At 37.2% G+C, this 21,868-nt stretch overlaps 2 protein-coding genes across 4 annotated transcripts; one reads left to right on the top strand and one right to left on the bottom strand.

The window, feature by feature from the left end:
• Window positions 1–4,683: 4,683 nt before the first annotated feature.
• On the bottom strand, window positions 4,684–8,715 carry J20 (DNAJ-like 20). Of its 3 annotated transcripts, XM_077370751.1 has the most exons (4): window positions 8,605–8,715; window positions 6,346–6,799; window positions 6,002–6,076; window positions 4,684–5,062 (listed from the first exon to the last, which is right to left on the bottom strand). In XM_077370751.1, exons 2-4 carry the CDS (start codon window positions 6,763–6,765, stop codon window positions 4,901–4,903), a joined length of 657 nt encoding a protein of 218 aa, XP_077226866.1. In that variant the 5' UTR covers window positions 6,766–6,799; window positions 8,605–8,715; the 3' UTR covers window positions 4,684–4,900. The 3 variants fall into 3 exon arrangements, with proteins under 3 accessions (XP_077226866.1, XP_077226865.1, XP_077226867.1); XM_077370750.1 differs by lacking the exon at window positions 8,605–8,715 and having other exon boundaries at window positions 6,346–7,201; XM_077370752.1 differs by lacking the exons at window positions 6,002–6,076; window positions 8,605–8,715 and having other exon boundaries at window positions 6,346–7,181.
• A 3,661-nt stretch (window positions 8,716–12,376) lies between these two features.
• On the top strand, window positions 12,377–21,757 carry LOC143862338 (ER lumen protein retaining receptor family protein). The gene is made up of 6 exons (XM_077373363.1): window positions 12,377–12,730; window positions 17,864–18,063; window positions 18,396–18,536; window positions 18,823–18,903; window positions 20,999–21,126; window positions 21,553–21,757. The coding sequence occupies exons 1-6, from the start codon at window positions 12,499–12,501 to the stop codon at window positions 21,596–21,598; spliced, it is 828 nt and encodes a 275-aa protein (XP_077229478.1). The 5' UTR covers window positions 12,377–12,498; the 3' UTR covers window positions 21,599–21,757.
• Window positions 21,758–21,868: the final 111 nt, after the last annotated feature.

The following is a 21,868-nucleotide window of genomic DNA, read 5'->3' as shown; positions in this document are numbered from 1 at the left end:
TAAGCGGAATGTTAACGATATGATAGATTCCGGGTGCGGGAGGGAGACTAACCCACACAAATTATCTACTCCCTTTTCGTATTCTGCCTCTATATGTGTCACGTTTAATAACCTTCATCCATGCAAGTGGAAAAGGAAAAGAAAAGAAAAAGGACTAGAGAAAGGAAGGTGAAAGAGAAAAGGGAAGAGAAGAGATGGAGAAAGAATTCAACTGGTAATCCCAATACCATGAACATATCATATTTATAATGAGTCTTTAAGCAAATTACAAAAGTGCCATTAGGGCCATCTATGATGGGCCTATAAAAAATGCATAAGCCCCTTAATTATGACTGACTTAAAATAGTTTGTATAAGTAAGTGGACAACATCTCTTCAACACTCCCCCCTCAAGCTGGTGCATAGATACCATTTATGCCGCGATTGGAACAAATACTTCCGAATTCATTGTGTGCAAGAGCCTTCTTATATATGTTATACTCACTTGATCTTTGGATTTCATACATGGTGTGGCTACCACTTTACTGACAGTCTTTTCACGAACACATGAAAACAAACATCAGTCATTAAAACCTTAATAAATAGGTTTTAATGACATTCTAATTGAGCATTGAACCCAGGTTCAATCACGACAACATGCTCAGGATTTTTCTATGAGTGCATTTATCAATAAACCACTTAACTTGGCAGATGTCGTACTTGCATAATTGGCCATATGACCCATAAAGAAAAACAAAATCTCGACAGTCGAACAAGGAACGTACTCAATCAAGTCATTCCAGAAAATGATGAGATTTAATTCCTACCAAGACAAGTGAGTCAAATATGTCATACCTGCATCCTGTAGTAAACTGTTTTAAGAGAAAAAAAGAAAAACCTTAGATCAGATGTTCCTATGCTAAAAAAACACACAAAACATGGAGAGGAAAATTAAAGATAAGGATGCTAAAATACATGCTCGATGAAATATAGCAGTGGTAGAAAATGGGTATATAAAGTATATGCAATTTGGTTTATGAGCATAGAGCAAATGCAATTCAATTACCAATCAAAGATAAGGATGCTAAATCCAAATCAGTTCTGTATTGCTTTGTTTACATGCATTTATATTGCAGAAACAAGCAAGAGCAGTAAGCACTAGATTTTTGTTAGTGTTTACGTAAACCCAAAACAGCCATATGTTTTCTTACTGTTATTTCTGATTGCATCATCCAACCTTGGTTGCATGCTGAGAAGACTTCAGCCAGAGAGAGAGAGAGAGCATACTGTTGTTCATAAAACCATTCTGATCGCATCATCCAACCTTGGTTGCATGCTGAGAAGACTTCAGCCAGAGAGAGAGAGAGAGAGAGAGCTTTCCTCATTTAGCAAGTTTGATTATACATGACAGATTGATACCTAGAACTTGACAGTCAAACTAAAGAGGGGAAATGTACGTCTGCTTTTTTTTGGAAAGGAAACAGATTTAAAACAGCAACTTCTTCATTTAGCAAGTTTGATTATATATGCTACAGATTGATACCTAGAACTTGACAGTCAAACTAAAGAGGGGAAATGTACGGCTACCTTTTTTGGGAAAGGAAACAGATTTAAAACAGCAACTTCTTCATTTAGCAAGTTTGATTATATATGCTACAGATTGATACCTAGAACTTGACAGTCAAACTAAAGAGGGGAAATGTACGTCTACTTTTTTTTGGAAAGGAAACAGATTTAAAACAGCAACCAAAATACATACATCGAGGAAGAGGCATCCCACAAAGAGTATACCGCCTTTGAATCCCAAAAACCTACACACCTATTCTCAATCAACCCAACCTTCCAACTTTCTTCCCGCATTCAAGGATATGTGATCACAACTGCTTCCTTATGTTCCATCCTTCAAAAAAAAAAAACTGGTTACTTCTTTGCTCCCTCTTTTGCCAACTTGTCTGCTTAATTATTAGCAGATCGCATCACGTAAGCAAACCCCGGGTGTACATCAAGCACAATTCTCTAATTTCCAAAATGATGTCAGCCAAACTCCATAGACCAGGTGGTCTTGTTTCTTGCCCAAGCCAAAACATTTGCCGAATCCCATTCAATGATTAGAGGCCCCAACATGGCTGTTACAAACATCTCAATCCCCAAAGAAGCACTCTCGCCTCCGCCTCATTAGAACCACACACCCTGGCTGGTCTAAAGAAGACAATAGCGGACCACCATTACGATCATAGAATAATCCTTCGTGGGTTTCCTTTGGAGCTCCACCCAATCTAACAGTGGAGGGTGCCACGTGGGGATATTTCACTCTTCGTCCTTTTATATTGATAATCACTTTCTATTTCCTAAGAATATCCCCATGTGTATAGAATGATAGCACTTTTTCATTCCTTTCCCTAGAGACAAGATCAATTTTGATTTCAGTTACTAGCCTTCCAATTTGCCTCTTTTTGTCTTTCAAAATACGGTTGTTCCTCACTTTCCATAAATGCCAAATCATAACAAAAGGAACTAACATCCAGAAAGTCCTACCGGCTTTACCAAAAGGTCCACTACTCCAATGCAGGATAGTCTTCTTGACAATTATACGAAAAACCCAATCCATCCCAAAACTTTTTATGATAGCCTGCCAAATCCGACGTGAAAATGGGCAGTGTAGCAGAACATTCCCAGATGACTCCTCTTCCTTCTTGCACAGTACGTACCAGCTAGCTAGGTGGAAAGATCTTTGTTTTTTTTTTTTTTTTTGATAGGTAAGCTGGGATTGAACCTCCGACCTCTAGGTCAAAGAACAAAGCCTTGACCATTGAGCCAGAGGCTCAATCTAGTGGAAAGATCTTTTAAGCCCATCGCAAGTATTGATTTTCTTCCTTGCCACCATCCAAGTGAATGCTGCTACCCGTGGGGGAGCCGTCGATTACCAAATTCTCTTATAATATGTGACAGCCTGTCCTCTCTTACCAACCTGCAAAAGGAGAGAACAAAAAAGGAGCTAATAGTTTCATGAATCCACACTCTATGAACAGGGATAGACGGAGTAATATTGGGATCCCACGATACCAAGAAACAAGGAAGGACTATCTATTTATGTATCCTTTAAGGTTTTTCCTAAGCTTTACTGCCCAAATCATCTCCCAGCTCCCCTTCTCTCCATCTAGTCGTACCCTCGCCCCTCCATCGGTCGATAAAGGTATAGGTTCAAGAATGCATGGCACAACAAGGACTCACCTATCAAAAAATCTATCCAAAAGTAGAAGCTCTACTCTCTTTAATGGGATTCTGATGTCTGCCACACATTGATGGGATTGAGCTCTAGGTATAATTGTGTCCCTTGCGAGACGATGACATTGTTGTTGTTGTTGTTGGCACCCAACCTCACTTCCTTTACAAGGATGACAACCAAAACCATCCACTACTTTCACTCCAAGTCACTTCCAGTCCACTTCAGGGAAATCCCGCGCACCTCCCTTCATTTTCCTAAGATTTCCATACCTGGAAAAAATCAAACAAAGCCAAAGGAAAAACACAAAAGATTTAGCACAACGTTGATTAATGCTCCACATGTTGCTTATACAGATTTCTGATTGACAGTAACAAGGAATCTTTCTTGCCCTTCCGTACCCAAACTACAGTCATTGACACTAATCATATGACTAAAAGTCTAAAACCAAATACTCACACAACCCAATTGATTGCAACTGGAAAGGATTAAAATTAGCTAATACGTGACTAAGTAGTGGGAAATTGAAAGTAAGTCTAAGCCACTAGCCTGCATTGCACTTTATTGTTGAAGCAACTGCGAGTAAGGATACCCATACAATACTTCCAATCTCAAGCATTTCACTGGGTGTGGCAGCATGGAATAAGAGTTGGATCAAGACAAGAGTGACTGCTCACCCAGTCAGAGGAGACATTTCAGTTTGAGCCCATATCGCAGTTGGAAGGTGCTTTGGTGTTGCTGCTACCACAAGGAAATGGATTCGAGCCCATCCTACCCAACACAAAGGAAGGGAAGAAAGAATCTGAAAATGAATATTCATCCCAATATTAGTATTCAAGATGAAGCAGCCACTTCGATATTGAGTTAATGTTAATGTTGCCCTGTGATGATGCTAATGTTACCCATATAACTAAAAGGTCCAATCACTAGATAATTAAAATTAGTATTTCAAACAAGAGTTGGGCTGCTTACCAGCTCCATTGCTTATGAAGGTTGCACGTTTGACTCCAGTGACAAACAGTTCCAGCCAACGATTCTGAAATGTAAATTAGCCAAAGCAGTTCCATCGGGCAAATCTTATTATTCAAGTGACCAGAATTCAAAAACCTCACATCAGCACCAATGTATCCGAACCGCATATATAAATGGTGAGATGGGTATTTCTACTCGAGTGGATAATGAACAACAGAAACCAGATGTCCATAAAACCATAAGTGTAGTAAATTAAACTCCACTTCACAAGATTGTAGACAAAGCTTGATAAACTTCAAACTGAACGACAGAAACATGGCGTTCTGAATTTTTGGCAAACTCATGAACGACCACACATTCTACACATCCAAAGCATTGAAATGAAGCTATTGTTCTTGTCAGATAATCAGATTACTGATTTTTACATCCACGCACAATCCTCTCGGTTGAAATCATATAAAAAGAACTAAATACATCTTAAACCCAAAACACAAGAAAGTGGAGAACATATACGAGCGAAATTGACATTACTACTAAAATTTAAAAGGAAATCTTATTACATGTTCTGTACATTATGCTTCTCTAATATATGAAAAGTTCTAATGGGCTGAGAACACCAAATGGTCCAATTGCAGTTAAGTTACTTTGGCTATTCCAAACCCATCCTAAAAAAGAAAGAGAAAAAGATAAAGAAAACGATGATATATACATAGATCGAAACAGTAACTTATTCTTCTGATTGTTGTTCCCTTTCCATTCGCATCCGGGCTGCCCACGACATGTTCTCTCCTGAAGACACGTTCTCTCCTGAATTCTTATGCATACTCCTTCTCTTCAACTCGGCCACTTGATCTTGCCAACAGTTCCTCCATCCACTTCTCTCCAATCCCTACAAAAAACCATTTTTAGATCAAGGGTGTTAGAGAAGAAAACAAAGTCCAGCCAACCAAATCAATACAAGACCATTGAAAAAAAACAAAACCAATCTGGTTTTTTTTTTTAAATGGTAAACAAAACCAGTCTGTAGAAAGCCAAACCAATATAGAAGACAATTAAAAAACCTGAACCCAGAAAACAAAAATTAAAAAAGATGATACAAGTATCAAAATATAGAAACACCCAAATCAATAGAGAGCTTATAAAGAAATGATGGGTGATAGAAAGCACAAATTAATACAAATAATGATGAAATTTCAACATGAATCGATGAAATCCCTAACTAATCCATAGATGAATGAATCACCCCAAATTGTAGAAACCCAAATCAATACAGTAGTCACGAGAAAACATAAGGACATTGAATTTGGAATAACCTGAACTGATGACTTTATCTAGAAGAAACCCCAAAATCTACAAAACCCAGATGGATCCAAATGGAATCCTGTTTGCCCCTGTGATATCATGAATATTGTTTTAGTTTTTAGAGTTAATAGAACTCTTCATGATAATGATTAGTTGGTCATAGTCCTAAGGAGTTTTATTAGATAGGCTCTCTTGGTATTCAAGTGGTTTTAATTGGAATAAACGAAGAATTTCAAACCCAAAACAGTGTTATGCACACAAAAGAGGACTGCCCCTTCCCTCAAGTGGGCGAGAGGCTGACCTTCCCTCTAAGAAGATCAAACACGTTGCGAACTGATTTGGGTTCCTAACAAATTCAATAACAAAAAAAACTCTGAAACCAAAATACACCCGAAAACGAAACTAAATTCGAGATAAACCGAAATTCCAAATTAACCCAAACATCCAAAAAAAATAAATTCAAATGAAATTATAAGTAATAATAACTTAGAAGAGTTCCAAATTAACCCAAACGCAGAGGACTGACCCTTATCTTGAAATGGGTAGAAAGGTTAATCTTCCCTCTAAGAAGATCAATCATGTTGCGAACTGATTTGGGCTCCTAACAAATTCAATAACAAAAAGAACACTCAAAACCAAATATACCTAAAAAAAGAAAAATTCAAATGAAATTATAAGTATAACTAACAATAACATAGAAGAAGAAAAAATGGCTAATATACAAAAAAAACCAAAATAAATTCCAAATTCCAAATTCCAAATTAACCCAAACATCATAACCAGCAATAACTCAGAAAAAGAAAAAAATGGGTCCATATCATATAAGAATCAGATGAATTTGAACAAAAAGAAAATCAGAAAACCCAATACCTCATCGAAACGCATTTTCGTAGGGAAGGGGAATTGAAAGCCCCGGGCCAATTCCTGATCATAAAGAGCCTTACTTCTAGGATCCGAAAGAGTCTCATAAGCCTCATGAACCTGTATAAATATCCTCGTATACTCCTCAACCTGATCAACAGGTGAAACATCTGGATGGTATTTCCTTGCCATTTGTTTATAAGCTTGTTTGATTTCCATTAAACCCACACTCTCAGAAATACCCAATAACTCGTAGAACGTTAATTGCCGGTGATCCGAGACCGTGGCTTGGGTCCGGAATGACCCAAATCGGACTGTGCTAAAAGATTTCGGACCTTGGTTTTTGCTGAGAGAAAGGTTCCCAAAAGCTTTTGTTTTTGCAATTGGGAAATGGGTATTTAAGGAAAGGCAAAAGCATCGATCGCCCATCGAAGAGAGGGAGAGAGAGACGAATTTGGGTTTTCTGCAGAGATTGAGATTGAATGTTCAGAGGTCATGAACTTACCCTTTTTTGGGCTTTTGATTTTTGTTTGTTTTGTTCTTTTCTTTTTGTTTTTCTGTTAGTGGTTTTTTAGGAAATATTTTTTTACTATATTGGGTTTCAGATATTAATTGGCCCTAGTAAATACCGTAATCTAGATGGGAACTTGAACCGTTTGGATCTAGCCCTCTTAGGAAAAATGGTGGAAATTTTTTTCTATGTAAAAATTTTCATAGAAAGATAATTCCGATAAATGTTTAACCATTTTCTTTATTTTTTTCCTTCCATGTTTGGCAACCATGAAAAATTATCCCACGGAATATTGGTGGACCAAGTACAGGGAGCAAGAAAAATAGAGAAAAGAGGAATTCTAGACAACGGAGCCCTTGCTAAAAAGAGGTGAAAGGGCTCTTTAATTTGGCTACACATCACCATCATGCATTAATAACAGCTGAAAAGTCTAACATGATGGTGATGTGCAGCCAAAATGGGGGAGCCCTTTCACCTCTCTTTTGCAAGGGCTCGCTTCAGTCTAGACTACAATACCCTACTTTTCTATTTTCTTGGTTTGAGGAGGTTTTTCATGCGGCATGCCCACCCATGCCTCTTAAGTCTCTCCCTCTTGCAACTGGTCCCACCAAATTATTTTTTAATACTTGCTAAACGTGTCCTAAGAACATGTTTGGCTGGCATGAAAAATTATTTGGTGAAATATTTGTGGGCCAATGAGAAATATAAATAGAAGCATAGAAGGAAAGACGAGTGACTTTAGGGGTCACACACAAGAAAATATTTGGCACTGTGAAAACAGCCTGTTACTCCAATAGCTTAAGGTGTTGGAGAAGGTTTTATTTAACCTTTTATACTTTAAGATCCATGTGTGGATTTGCACATGTGTAAACAACAAGATAAGCATCAAACGAATGATAAGCTAGCTACCACATCTCTCCTCTATTTTGTTCGAAAGAATTCTTCTTAAGAAGAGAAGAGAATATTTTGAAGATAATAAACCTACTACGTATAGTAAATATGGGAATGAAGGAAAATGCTACTATTATAAATAGAGGGAAAGCATAACAGTCAGGAAAAAGAAAAAGGAGAAAGAATTGAAGAGGCAATCAGAAACATACAAGTTTAGGCTAGGCTAAGAAGAAGATCTTCTTCGTTTTAAAAGGAAACCATGCACTGGAATGTAGAACTGTGAGTTTGGAGAATCTCTCCTACTCGTTTTCTCTTTTGTTTCTTTTTCTCTTCTTCTTAGATCATTGTTCCTTCACTATAGACGACAAATAGAGGAAGTAGTTCTTTCATTTATTTTTTTCTCTCTAGTAATTGAAAGATAGGTTTGTGAGTAGAGTTTGTTTCCCCACTCTATTATATTTGTAGTGTTCTGATTCCTCTTTATTTAGAAATTACATGCATGCATCCCTTAATCTTAATCTCTTTTTTTTTTTCCAAAAATAAAATGAGAATAAAAATGGGGCATTACTAACGCCATGTTTGTTTGGATTTTGAGAACCGATTTGAGTCCAAAACTGATTATTGGATTCAAATCAAAACAAACAGGGCCTTAACCTTGGAAAATCATTTTTCAACAAACATGCTCATAGGGTTGCAAGTTTTTGAAAAAATAAATAAATAAAAGTTATTTTGGAAGAAAATTGAAATCAATTGAGTTAGTCCAATTTATTAAAAAAAAACAAGCTAAATTTCCCTGCATCCAAACAAGCCGAGAGTCTAATTTGCTGAAAATATAAAGGAGAATGGTGAAAGATGATCATTGTTACCAATTTGGTATGAGAACTTGATCAAGTCCTCACAATGCCGGCCTGTTGCTGATGATTTTTCGATAGGAGTTGATTGCAGGGGAGTTGTTATATAATGTATGTGCATATTTTTCATCGAAAAAGTACGGCGAGCAAAACTATAATTGGCGGTCACTTGTTCGACGCTCCGAACCATGTGTCTACCCAAAGACAGGCACACCTAACCCTACCGAACGATTCTAGTCCTCCAATTTGTCGCCTTTAAATTGATCGACAGAAGAAGAAAAACTTGTTTGAATCAGTCGGTTAAGTGCAAATCAGGCGGTTCATTTATATACTAAACTTACACTATTAGTTACTTAATAAGGCATATCTTAGAGGTAAAATAAAGTTAATTGTTGAATTTAACACCAACTTTTTACCAAATTATCTTATCGATTAATAGGGATCTAAACTAAAACATATTTTTTTCATTTTCTTATAAATTAATTAATATTACAATAATTGGAATTTTAGATTTAGATTAGAATAATAGAAATTTGGTTGGACCTTCATTTAAAGGTTTCTCTAGGTTTTATACCTAACCCTTGAGGTTGCAGGTTCAATCGTAGTTAACTTAGCACAAATAAACAAAGAAAAAGATTAAATAAGAATTTGAGACTCAAACAATTAAAGAAACTAAAACATCTCCCTCTCTCATTTCGTCTTCCTTCCTTTCACAAGAGAAGACCCAAAGTTAAGTGTTTTAGGAAGGAGAGGAATATTTGACTTTCTTTTTAGTATGTTTCTTTAAAAGTTTGATTTTAAAAAAAAACTCGATGTGGATGTGGCCAGGTGACATCTATGAATGATTTGGCTTCTCGATGATCATCTTAATATTCTCCTTCAAGTTGGAGTGTGTATGTCAATAACCCAACATCTAGATCATATAATGAAATTTTTCCTTAACCATTAATTTGGTGAAGATGAAGTTTGTGAGGATTATGAACCTAAGAAGTCTGTATGGTACCAAATTGAATATTCTCACATATGAAATGACAATCAATGTCTTTTGTGCACATCTATGCTAAGAATTTGGTCATGAGCTTGGTCGTCCCATCTATGCTTAGAATTTGGTCTCTCTCTCTTGGGCCGGCAATGTCACCCGTAAAAACGGGGATCTACCCCGCCCCGATCGGGGCAGGGATTCCTTGCTTGGAGAGGGGATGGAGACGGGGACGAGGATTAAAAAAATTCCCCGGTATGGGGACAGCTCTAGGTCCACCCCGATTCAATACCTTGCTTTATACTATTATCAATACATAATTGTATTGTCAAAAAAAATTATAGTTTTAAAATTCCAAATCTACCATTTGGCCTTTTGTCATTTAGGGTGCGGGGCGGGGAAGGGATTCCCATCCCCGAAGTGGGGTCGGGGAATTTTCCTTGAGGCGGGGACGGGAAATGCAACACCGGCCCCTCTCTCTCTCTCTCTCATACCATCAAGAAGAGCCATAGAATGAGGTCTGCCCAAAAATCCCTAATTTGTAACCATTCATCGAGAATGCATCCCTTAAATACCACAAAATTTTTTGTTGTCGAGAATTCATGCTCTTTAATCAAATCTAAAATCATGATTTTTTCGCCTAAACTTTATATTCGTAGTATTTTCCATATAAAAACTAATGTAAATTTATTAGAATACAAAAAGATTTTGGTGGGGCAAAGAATATTTATTTTCTAGAGTTTCTTAAAAGGATTTTTTTAATGCATATAAACAGAAGTATTTAGGGACTCGTTGGAAATATTTTTAAAAAAAAGTTCAAACTTTTAGGTAAATCTTGATTCTTGGTGACCGCTCATTCAATTATTCAAACTATTTATCTTAATTAAATCCGCCGTTATAACTGTTCTCCATGTGTTGGTTAGGTTAGCTACCCTTCCCAACACATTGTTCTCAACTTGAGCAGAGGATAGCAAGCCTGTCCAAGGATAAAATAAATCCCAGCTTGCTATTATATCCATGGAGAACAGCCCTATTATGGATAGGCTATCCAAAAATATCTATGATCAAACCATCCTAAGCCTTTGATTATGGAGACATTCCTGATATACGTAGACCATTGCCTTTTTGTCTTCTTCTTCTTCTTCTTCTTACACACTCATTTAAAGGGTAAAAATAAAAAAAGGTCATGATCATTTGATGTGCACTCTTTGTAGTTTATCCTCCTATATCTCTTCATCTACCCATTCTGGTTTCTTATTTTCTCTAAAATGACAGGGCTTTCGCCATTGACGAAGGTTTATTTTTATTTTTAAATTGGTGGTTCAAGATTGTATTGGGAAGATAATAGAAAAAACCAAACATGGCTAGACAAGCCTCTATAGAGAACACAGTCAAGGTGGTCCTAAGTTGGATAAAATGACAAAATAGAGGGATAATATGCTTTACTAATTGACAGAATAGAAGCTACAGAAATGATAGAATGAAAGGTGCCCTTGCAAAAATCAGCTTCAAGGGTGCCCCTACTGGTTAATTTCTGCAAAGTGTGGCAGCGAAAAAAAGTGGAAATCGTGTTGACTCTGCATCAATCAACCAACAAGGGCACCCTTGAAGTTGATTTTTGCAAGGGCACCCTTCATTCCTTTTTATCAAGGAACATAGTGGCAGATGGGAGCACTTCTTGATGATCCAAACCGTTTATCTTCTGGCCCACACAATCCGACAAACCTCAAGAAATCTCTCTGACCCAACGACCCTAACGCTTTGATCCGTGGGAATTTATGGTCAGATGTGGTTGATTGTTTTTTTTTCTTTCTATTGGAGTATGTACGTGAGATCTCACCGTTGGATTGGGTTGAGATCTCATTGTCGAATCGTCTTAGTAATAGATTAGGCACATAGGTTAGATGAGGTAACCTAGATAGATCAAGAAAGTAGGTTGAGTTAGGATTGTTTCCTTTCATAATTATCAATATTCCATTCTAGGTTTATGCTGTAATCTGGGCATGTTTGGATTGCATGAATTTTATGGAAAAGTTGGAATAAGAAAAATAATTCTAAAATTTCTCACTTTTTCTACACATGAAAAAAGATAACTCAACCTTATCCAATTTTTAAGTACCGAGACCATGTGGATCACCTCGTGATGTTCTACAAGATCAATGGTCTTGATTGCACATTCATAGCCACATTTCATACTTTAGAATTAATCATCACAATTGATCTTGACACTCTACTCTTCGTATCCGTTTCAATTAGACGGTTTGGATCATCCTACGGTGTGGGATGTACGGTCCATTTTGAAAAATACAGGTGAATTCATCATAGACGGGGGTGAATTTAAATTCATAACCGCCCTTAATTTACAATGATATTTATAAAATGGGACTTCCCAGTGTCCATCACAGAATGCATTTTGCTCACTTTTCAGCACATTTTTGTCTTCATTCACGATGTGGCTGCTGTCAGATGCAACAGACCATCCGCGTAATGCTTTTTATGACGGAAGCAGCAAATCCCTTATAAAATTCACCATTTCTCTCTAAATTATGAAATAAAAAACTTTTCCAAAAAATAAATTTCCGCAAGAAATGTTTTTCCTGAGAAAAGTAAAAAACGTTCCCACCACGTCATCAACAACGGTAAGAATAGGCAAAGCATTTATTAAGAAATCGTTTTGATGTCCTAAATCTGCAGAAACACGTGGCAAAATACTATTGGCTATACATTTAAAAGAAAGAGTTCACAAATAGACAATAAATCCCTCCTAAATCTCTCTCTGCATGCCTTGTTCGTGTTTATAGACTAGAGAGTAACGCAACACTACAAAAACGCTCTCTCTCTCTCTCTCTCTCTCTCTCTCTCTCTCTCTCTACACCTTTCTCTCAGTCTATAATCAGAGTGTATCTGGGTTTTTGATCGGACGGTCAGGAATGGGGAATAAGAGGGGCTCGAGGGATCCAGTGAACGAGCTTTTCAGATGGGTCCGAAGGAGGTCCATGAAGGTGAAGGCCATTCTAGGCGTGATCATTTTGATAACGACACTCCTCATTCTGAGATCATTTGTTCGAAACCATAACCATTTCTTCATTGCCTCTGAAGCAATCCATGCAGTTGGAATCATGGTCTTGATATACAAACTCACCCTCAAAAACACATGCTCTGGTATCGATCTTTATCCACCCTTTTATTTTCATTCTCTCTATTTGGGATTCTGTTTTTTTTTTTTTTTTTTAGATTAGAAAGTTATATATGGATGGTGGGTCTTATTAGAGGCTTTGGGATTTTTGGTAATCTGTGAAAGTTTCTATGTGTTTTGTTATTCCATTTATGTTTTTTCTCTCCCTAATACATCGGTTTGTTAATTGGGTGATGTTTCTTTGTTGTTAATGATAGTAATACTTTATTTATATGTGAAGATTTGGGGGCATGGCAGTGGGAAAATTCTTTTTCCATTGTTGTTTTCTCCCCTAATGCATTGGTTTGTTAATCTGTTGATGGTTCTTCTCTGTTAATTATTCTAATACTTTAGCTAGTACATGTTCTTGATCATTTTAAGGACCTGTTTGTTTTGGATTTTGAGAACCGATTGTGAGTCCAAAAACTGTAATTTCGAGTCAATTAATCAGTTTTGGGCTCAAAATTTCTATTACTTTAGCCATTACATGTTCTTGATCACTCTAAGGCCCTCTTTGTTTTGTATTTTGAATACCGATTGTGAGACCAAAAATGATTATTGGATTCGAATCCACATTTTTGGTCTCACAATCGTTTCTCCTCAAAATACAAAACAAACAGGGCCTAAATCAGTTTCTCTCTGTTTTTTTGTTAGAACATCTTAAAACCATACTTTAATCCTAGCCATTGGTATGAGATCAATTCTATCCCTTAGATCAACCTAAATAAAGCCTAGTTTCTATTTTAGAATAGTTCAAATTAAAAATAGAAAGTGTCTTGCATGTTGTTGTCCTAAAGACGCTATTCGCATTTTCATTATGACCCACCAAAACCTACATAATCTTTGCCTAAATTAAATAATACCCACTAAAATCTCCATAAAACATAATGATGCAGCTTGCCAATTTTTGTGGTGAACTAATTTCTATAGATCCCACTATTAACTTAACATGATGTTTTGATTGCCCTTAGGCTTACTTTTGGATCTCGGTTGACCCCTTTTTTCTCTTGAATCATCTTTGCTGAATTGTAGGCTTATTCATGATCTTTGATTAATGGCCTGCCTGAATAATAAAAAAATTATCTAGTGGGAAGTTTAGGTACACCATAGACATCACTAAATACAAGGTGTTATCACTAAATACAAGGTGTTTTGAGGAATCAAAAGTAAAAGTAATACATCCTACATCAACAAAGTGAATAAAAGACAGAAGAGAAGAAACTATAGAAAACCATGATAAATTCACTGGATATCATGTGATAAACATACTAGAATCAAATATCCAAGAAGAGGGCACCATTCTAGGAGCAAAAAACAGGGCAAAAGTAAACGTAGCTGAAGAATCGAACATAATACAGAACATCAATGTTATTTGGGTCAGGTGGCAGGGTCATGACTAGTCTCTTAAATTGTCCAGCGAGAATTTGAAATTCTCAGTCTGAACAATAGAAGACATATATCTATGACTATTCAAATGAACAGGGAGACCAACAATGGCAGCTATAGATTGCAAATGGTGCCGGGGGTGCTGATTTAGATTAAGTCAATTTCTTCTTGGGACCATTAGATTTCATCTGCTCAAACTTCCTGCAGTAATTATAACACATCCAAGCCTAATCAAAACAAACAGTAGCCCCTGGTATATGTGTTTCCTATAGGACCAAAGTGCTGAGATCCAAAAGAAGAATGATTTGTACCAACTAGAACAAAATTAGAGGCATGGGGTCTAGTGTTACCCAAATGTAGCCTAGTATCTTTTTTTTATGGGTAAGCTGGGGTTAGGCGGACCCCTACCAGCATATTAAATAAATAAAGATGATACAATAGCAAGAGCAATACCACTACCCAATCCTTAGAATAATGTATAAGGAAGAGAGCAGGACAACCAAGGTTATGATACCCTTGAAGACAAACTCAAACAAGCAAGAGAAAAGAAATACACGAAGCCCCTAATGTTCCAGGAGGTCTATCATCTTCTGACTAAACTTCCATATTCTCTGGCTCTTCCTCAACTTTTGAACCTTTTTGGATTCTGTTTTTCTTTGATGGAGGAGTTTTGTTTTCTTTTGTTGGGGTCTTCTTCACCAGCCTGTTCCAACTCTTATTTAGAGGAGGAGTACTCTGTTTCAAACCCAAGCCTTTCATCATCATCAGTGCCCTCCCTTGGTTTAGAGTGGTGAAGCTGTTCCTCATCTTAAATATGGATTTTTGAGAGCTTAGACTATTTTGTTTTATCTCAATTGGCATTGATTCCTTTTGTGGCTGATCCTCCTGGACTTCTGTAGAATCCGTGTTATCATTCGATGACTCTTTGTAGTCAGATTTATCTACCCTCATGTCCTCTTTAGTTGAAACATCCTCCACTCTTTCATCTGAGCTTTTCTGGTGTACTAGTTTCTATTCTTTTTGTGATTTTCAACTCTGGGCAGGCTTTTGGACAAGAAGAGTTGGAATGATTGAAGGTTTTGCACTGCTGGCATGATGGTGAATGTGATTTCCAATCATATTCTACTTTCTGATAGATCACTTCCGAAGAAGTTTTCAACTCAATTGGATCCAGCAGATTTGCACCTACCTCAATTTCAATGCAGATTCTGGTGTAGCTCAGTCTAGTTGCCTTTCTTGTCTGAGCATCCATATACAGGGGTAGAACGATTCGACTTGCAAGCTTGTTCAAGCCATGGGGAGTCCAGAACTTTAAATGGAGGCCTAGTAGCCTAACCCATATAGGAACTGAGTATAATTATAAAGATAGCTTTTCCAAATAGATGTCTGGAGTCCAGCAGCGGAGAAGAAGAGGGCTCCCCCATATCTGGGTGTGTTGCCTTCCAGGACTTGATCACAATCCTCTGGGTTTGTAAACTTAAATAGGAAAAAACCACTATGAAGCCCAAAGAGTTGAAAGTCTCCTTTCGGTTTCCAAGTTCTAGCCAGATGATCCTGTAAGGCCATGAAGTATGGTCGCTTACCCAGAAAGTACCCGACAGGTGAGTTCGCCCACCTCTGTTCAGCTTCTATGAAGTCATCTTTTTCAAAAACCACTCCTGTATTACGCTCATCAGCACTTGAATGAGCAACAAATTTCTGTTTCGATGATGGTTGAGTCGTCTTCTAGGCAAGCAATGAACTCCATGGGGTTCTTTGTGTTACAGTATTTTGAGAGGAAACTGGTATCTCTTGATGCGATTTTGTGGTTTTTAGAGAAGGCCAGTTCAAGAGGGTGAGCCTTGGCGCAACGGTAAGGTTGCTCTATTGTGACCTGGTGGTCACGGGTTCGAGTCACAGAAACTGTCTCTCTGCAAAGCAGGGTAAGGCTGCGTACATCTAGCCCTCTCCAACCCCGCAATGGCAGGAGCCTCGTGCACTGGGCCGCCAAGGGAAGGTCAGTTCAAATTTGAACCCATGTCTGTTGTTATTGCATCATTGTCTGTTGGTAAGGGTGTCCAATGTGCTAGCTCAAAAGTCTCGTCCAAGAGCATCCAAAACTGAAAATATTTCATCTAACTTCCTTTCCTCTTAAATTAGGGCTGCACGAAAGCTAGCTGATCATAGTAACAGAGTAAGGCTTTCCATGTATGCTGAAACATATGAAGGTTTATTTGTGAATTTATTTTCTGTAGTTCTCTTTACTGTTATTTATTTTCTACTGCTGCCAACGAAATTGAATTTATTTTCTGTACTTCACTTTACTGTTATTTATTTTCTACTGCTTCCCTTTATGAGTGATTTAAATCTCCTAAGGATATTTGTGCAAATTTGATGTACACTGTTATCTATCTATCATTTGTGTGTGTGCATGTATTGTGATAAATTTCTTGTATTCTGTTCAGGGTTTGACTGTCATTTTACATACCTAGTCGGGCCCATGCATACTTTTGGTATTTGTACCATGTATTTAGCCTCTTTCGGGTGTTTTGTTTTAGGGTTATGTGAAACTTTACAGTTTTGGGTTCTAAGTGGTAAGGAAGAGAAAAGCTCGTAGTCCTAATCTCGGAGATAGGGGGAATCTTCTCGTCTCCTCCGAGGATGTAGCCATGTAGGCAAACTTTCAAACCATGTAAATCTTACTGTGTACTGTGTTTCTGCTTTATTTTCTTTACTTATTTTGTGGTTTGATGAGTTACGTTCACAATATGAATCTCAGCATAAGCAAAATCAATAGATAGGCTTTTCTAAAACTTTTTATTGCATTACTATGCTAGCACATAAAGGGGGCTAATAAGGATGTCTTTATGCCTGTCGCGTAGGTTTTACTTAGTATTAAGTTAGAGTATGACACTCTAATCTCGTCATTGTTTGGACAATGTTCCATGACATTTTAGCCTTTATGTAGCCATTCCATTATGCCAACATGCTGTTAAGGTTTATAACTGCTGAATATTTGGTATTTAGTATCAGTTTTGGTACTACCAATACAATTTGGGAAATGATAAATGCGCCCCTTTTCATCACTTGGGAGTTGGGACACCCAGCTGCATTGTACGTGGCAATCGAGTCACTTCATTCCTTCAAATGTGAAGTACATCAGTCCCTTTGCAGTCATAGATACACTCTAGCTGGGTGTCCCAAGTGATGAGAAGGGGCGCATTTATCATTTCCCTACGATTTGGATGTTTGTGTTTTTCCTAAATGGAAGAACTCTTGCTTCATACTTGTGTCATTAAGGAATATACCATTGTTCTTCTCTGAGATCTGATCATTCCTTCAATGAAACTGTATTTCTTAAATCCAGAAAATTTAAACTGCAGATTTGTTATTCTTCATTGACTGGTATGATGTGCTATCCTACCATTGACCTAGAGTTACACTTTCAATATCAATAGGCATCAAATTTTTCTGTGCTTTGGTCATCCATCTAGTACTCAATTAGTGATTTTGATTGATTGCCAGCTATAACTAACATTCAATATCAGAGGGTTGTTAATTGATGAAAATTCCTCTTATGCTGGGCTTCCTGTTAATCTCCTTTATTACACTTCATTTGAATGCAAATGAAATGATTTTATTTCATTGTTTTTCATCTTTCGAGACAGATTTTATTATGTATTTATCTTTTATCCTTTTGCGTTTCCTTGTCCTTTTCAAACAATAAATTTTCTAACCTTTGATGTCTTCTGTAGGTCTTTCCCTTAAGTCTCAAGAGCTCACTGCTATATTTCTAGCTGTAAGGTTATTTTGCAGCTATGGTATGGAACAAGACATTCACACAGTGCTTGATTTTGTGACGCTCATCTCAACTCTTTGGGTTATATATATGATACGATACAAACTGAAGTCAAGCTACATCCAGGAATTAGACAATTTTCGAATAAGATATCCGGTAAAAATACATTTCTATTAACTGTCACAAGTTTAATTAGTAATGACACAGAAAATTATCAAACCATCGATCTCCACTAACCAGTATCACTGACAGAGGGAAAAGTCAAAATCCCCTCCAATATCCTTGAGACTTGCCATTTTCCTGTGGAAATCTATGTTCTATTCACAAGCTTTATATGATCATTGATCTTATACGATTGATGCCAATTATGAGTGACACAGTCATCAAATTCATTCTACTAGAATATTTTATTTTCATCAGTTCTTTTAGCCTGGATAATATTGACAAATTGGAAATGGATAATAGTCCGAGGCCATGTTAAATTGCAGGTGATTGGTTCTGCTTTATTTGCCATAATCATCCATCCTCGGAGCCTTCTTTCCATAAGCGTGATGATTCTCTGGGCTTTCTGTGTGTACTTAGAATCTGTATCAGTTCTGCCTCAGCTTCGTTTGATGCAGAATGCAAAGGTAGGATTCCACTAGGTTCTTTATGTTTCCATGAAGAGGGAGTCTAGACTCACAGGCGCCCTTGCAAAAAAGGAGGAAAAGGGCGCCCTCATTGGTAAAATACCATTTAAGATGGCACAGAAATTTATGATCATAAATGCCATTAATGGAATTTGACCAATAGGGGCGCCCTTTGCTCCCTTTTTTTGCAAGGGTGCCTGTGAATCTAGCATTCCTCTTCCAATTTTATTATATTAACATAAGTAGTAACATCCGTTTTTTTTTTTTTTTTTGAACTGCTTTTCAGATGGTTGAACCATTTACTGCACATTATGTATTTGCATTGGGTGTTGCAAGATTTTTAGGGTGCGCTCATTGGATCATTCAGGTAAGTTCTGATTTCCATGTAGCTTTTATTAATCTGTGTTAGGAAGTTATGTAACTTAGATACCAATGAGGTGTCAGACAGAGCCACCAAAGAAACCTGATCCATCAAAACATGCCTGGAAATAGTTGAAATGGGAAGATATGTTATAATGAAAACCACTGTTTGAAAACTCTCCAAGTCAATCATTGACTCCCACGAATCGACTTGGTTTCTTGTCCTAATCCGAGTCCTAATTCGAGTTCTGCCCTACCGAATAAATGAAAAGCTCTTGATTCACCTGCGTTCATAAAAAACTCACCAATTCAATCATTAACTTACCCAAGTCAATTCTTTTTTACTTTGGAGGAGTTCTTGTCTTGTCATAGTCCAAGTTGGTTTATACATGAAAGTAAATCTTGGCATAAAAATATCATTGAGATATAACCAAAGTAAAAGCATGAGTAAAAATTTCAATTGAATATTTGCATGATTGCCATGTCAACATGAATGTCTAAAATGTGTCAAGTGCTCATATTTGACATCCAGAATATGCTTGTTACTCGATTTGTGAAAAAAAAGAAGAGCATAAGTTGAGGGTACAAAACATGTGCTTTTTAGACATTGGAGATAGTGCTGCCAACGATAAAATGAGATGCAAAAAACACATACACACAAAGTAAGAAATACAATAGTTACGTGGTTCGGCAATCTGCCTGCAGCTACAGGAGGAGATAGTTTCACAATTTCTACCTTATATATGGGACCTGTCCCACAGTGATATAGGGCTCGGCCCAACATTTGAATCTTCTAAATTGACCTATTATGGACCCAACTATTTATGAGCAAGATACAAAAGTAGCTGAAGAACGGTCATGCCCTTTCAATTGATGGATTTCTTCTCAATAAATGTCGAACATTTGAATAGTTTTGGTTTGATTCATCTGGTTTGAAGTGTTGAACACTCTAAAAAAAGATGGTTAAGATCATTTGAAATTTATGTTAAGACTCTTATGTTGCCCACAAATATCTGATCAATTAAAGGTTTGCATCAGGGTAATCGGTGACTAATCTGTGACTTGTGTTACTTGGATGTCCTAAGTTCGTCTTTATTCTTTTTTAAATGCGTAACTTCCCTTTCTTTGTTAAAATGGATGGAAGGACCTTATCGCCCAAATCAGGGTGGGTTCAGATCTCATCTACAATGCCTGCCAACATCTGAACACACCAATGTTGCTTTGCATACATGAAAATTTAGCCAACTTTTTCATGATTTAGTTTCCATCTAAAATAACTTCTGACTCGTGCATCACACGGATATTCCCACTAGAGTGTGTGCGCGCGCGCGCAGCTGAATTAGATAATAGACGTATGTTGGTATTCCAGCCTTCCTTCTCCTTTCAGGGCCTATCCGAAAGAGAATCCAGTACCTCTTGGTCAAGAATATCTGAATAGGATGAACCGGCCCCCGTGGATATCTTTGCTTCAGAACAAAACAATTCGAATTAGGCTCGGTCAACTGGAATGTGTATTCTCCATATAGGAGATCTTCCAATTGAGATCCATCGACCTGAGACGAAGAGAAAGGTCTATCTATTTTATTTAGTTATTCAGTTAAACCAATGATTCGTTATTGGAGCAGATAGCAAGAACAATTTCATCGGACATGCGTCTTTTTTTATTTTCCAATGAATTTACATCTTTCATTAATGTAAATTGTGTGTGCGTGTGTGTGGATGTGGAATTGCCGGAACACCCCTAGTACCAGCCAAAAATAAAATTTTCTTTCCAGGCCCACATTAATCACTGCAAGAATACAAGATCACACCAGCAACTCATGCTTGTTAATTCACATTAATCATCTGCACACACCACTAACTCATCACTTGTTAATTCACAATCCATAGATGATCATTTTGGGACCATGATTTAGTGCTTATGCTCCAGGTTCAGCTCCACATTCGATCATATCTAAGATCTTATAAAGGATCTACTAACCTATATCTCTGGTGCATGAAAAATGCTACCTAGTTAGTAGCAGCATATAACTTAATGAAGGGTATTACTCTATTCTGATCTGTTCAAATTCCAGAGTCCTAAATCTTTGGTTCACATGCAGATTATTGATACTAGGGGGAAATATCTATTCTTTATGGGAAGTGGGTTCTTCTGGCCACCAGCAATCCTTCTTGCCGAAGCTGTTCAGACCTTTATTTTGGCCGACTTCTGTTACTACTACGTCAAAAGGTGAATTACTGAATTTCCCACACCGTTTATTCAAAATTAATCCTTGACTATCATGGTTATTTTGGTCTTTTTACAAGAAAATCTGTCTTTTCACGTATAAGGACATTTTGTGGGAAATGATATCCCCCCCTCCCCCCTCCGGATAAAATCCCCCGCTTTAACGGTATTGGTTAAGTTTCAAAGGCAAAGAAAAACGTTAAAGAGGTGAATTTATCCTCAAGTACTCAACCATTAAACCGTTAAAGTAAATAAAAAAAATCTACCTTGGGTATTTTGGTCACAAATTGATGGCACGGCCTGATTTGCAAAATTCACTCAAATCTGACTCTTTTTGCAAATAAAGCAAAGTAGAATGCTTCTTTTGCAAATGCCCCTAATTATAATTATTTCATTGATGTGTTGATGTTGCTATTTCTTGATTTGCAGCATCATGGACGGCCAGCTACTGGTGAGGCTTCCCTGCCCTGTTTAGAAGCCCAGGAACAACACAGTTTATGCAACTATTCAGTGTCAATTTACAGATTTTGGCTTCAAATGCTTTCAGTTAAACACCTTTAGCATATTACATTGCTCATCTTAGAAAATGTTTTTAAATAAGACCCTTAATTTTATATCCTTTTTTTTTTTTTCATTTCATAGATTTTATATCCTTGCAGCATAATGGGTCCCACCATGGATTGATCTGAGCCGTTCACCCTCGCTTCTAATCGGAATTCTAACCAGAAAAAATGAACATGGATGC

The sequence above is a fragment of the Tasmannia lanceolata genome, unplaced genomic scaffold (assembly GCF_043159265.1).
Source record: "Tasmannia lanceolata isolate RefF3 unplaced genomic scaffold, GAP_Taslan_0.1 ptg000037l, whole genome shotgun sequence".
NCBI classification, from domain to species: domain Eukaryota; kingdom Viridiplantae; phylum Streptophyta; class Magnoliopsida; order Canellales; family Winteraceae; genus Tasmannia; species Tasmannia lanceolata.
Note: the sequence above shows the minus strand (reverse complement) of the source record. Positions and strands in the feature narration are given on the sequence as shown.

Bases quoted from the DNA above. Each gene is read 5' to 3' on its own strand.
- J20 (XM_077370751.1), bottom strand. From the start codon at position 6,765: ATGGGCGATCGATGCTTTTGCCTTTCCTTAAATACCCATTTCCCAATT. The intron at 6,077-6,345 runs GTATTGGGTTTT...TGAATTTGTTAG, and splicing joins CGAAAATGCGTTTCGATGAG to GAGCCCAAATCAGTTCGCAA. The intron at 5,063-6,001 runs GTCAGTCCTCTG...GGTTTTTTGTAG, and splicing joins CTACCCATTTCAAGATAAGG to GGATTGGAGAGAAGTGGATG.
- LOC143862338 (XM_077373363.1), top strand. From the start codon at position 12,499: ATGGGGAATAAGAGGGGCTCGAGGGATCCAGTGAACGAGCTTTTCAGA. The intron at 18,537-18,822 runs GTAGGATTCCAC...ACTGCTTTTCAG, and splicing joins GTTTGATGCAGAATGCAAAG to ATGGTTGAACCATTTACTGC. The intron at 18,904-20,998 runs GTAAGTTCTGAT...GTTCACATGCAG, and splicing joins GCGCTCATTGGATCATTCAG to ATTATTGATACTAGGGGGAA.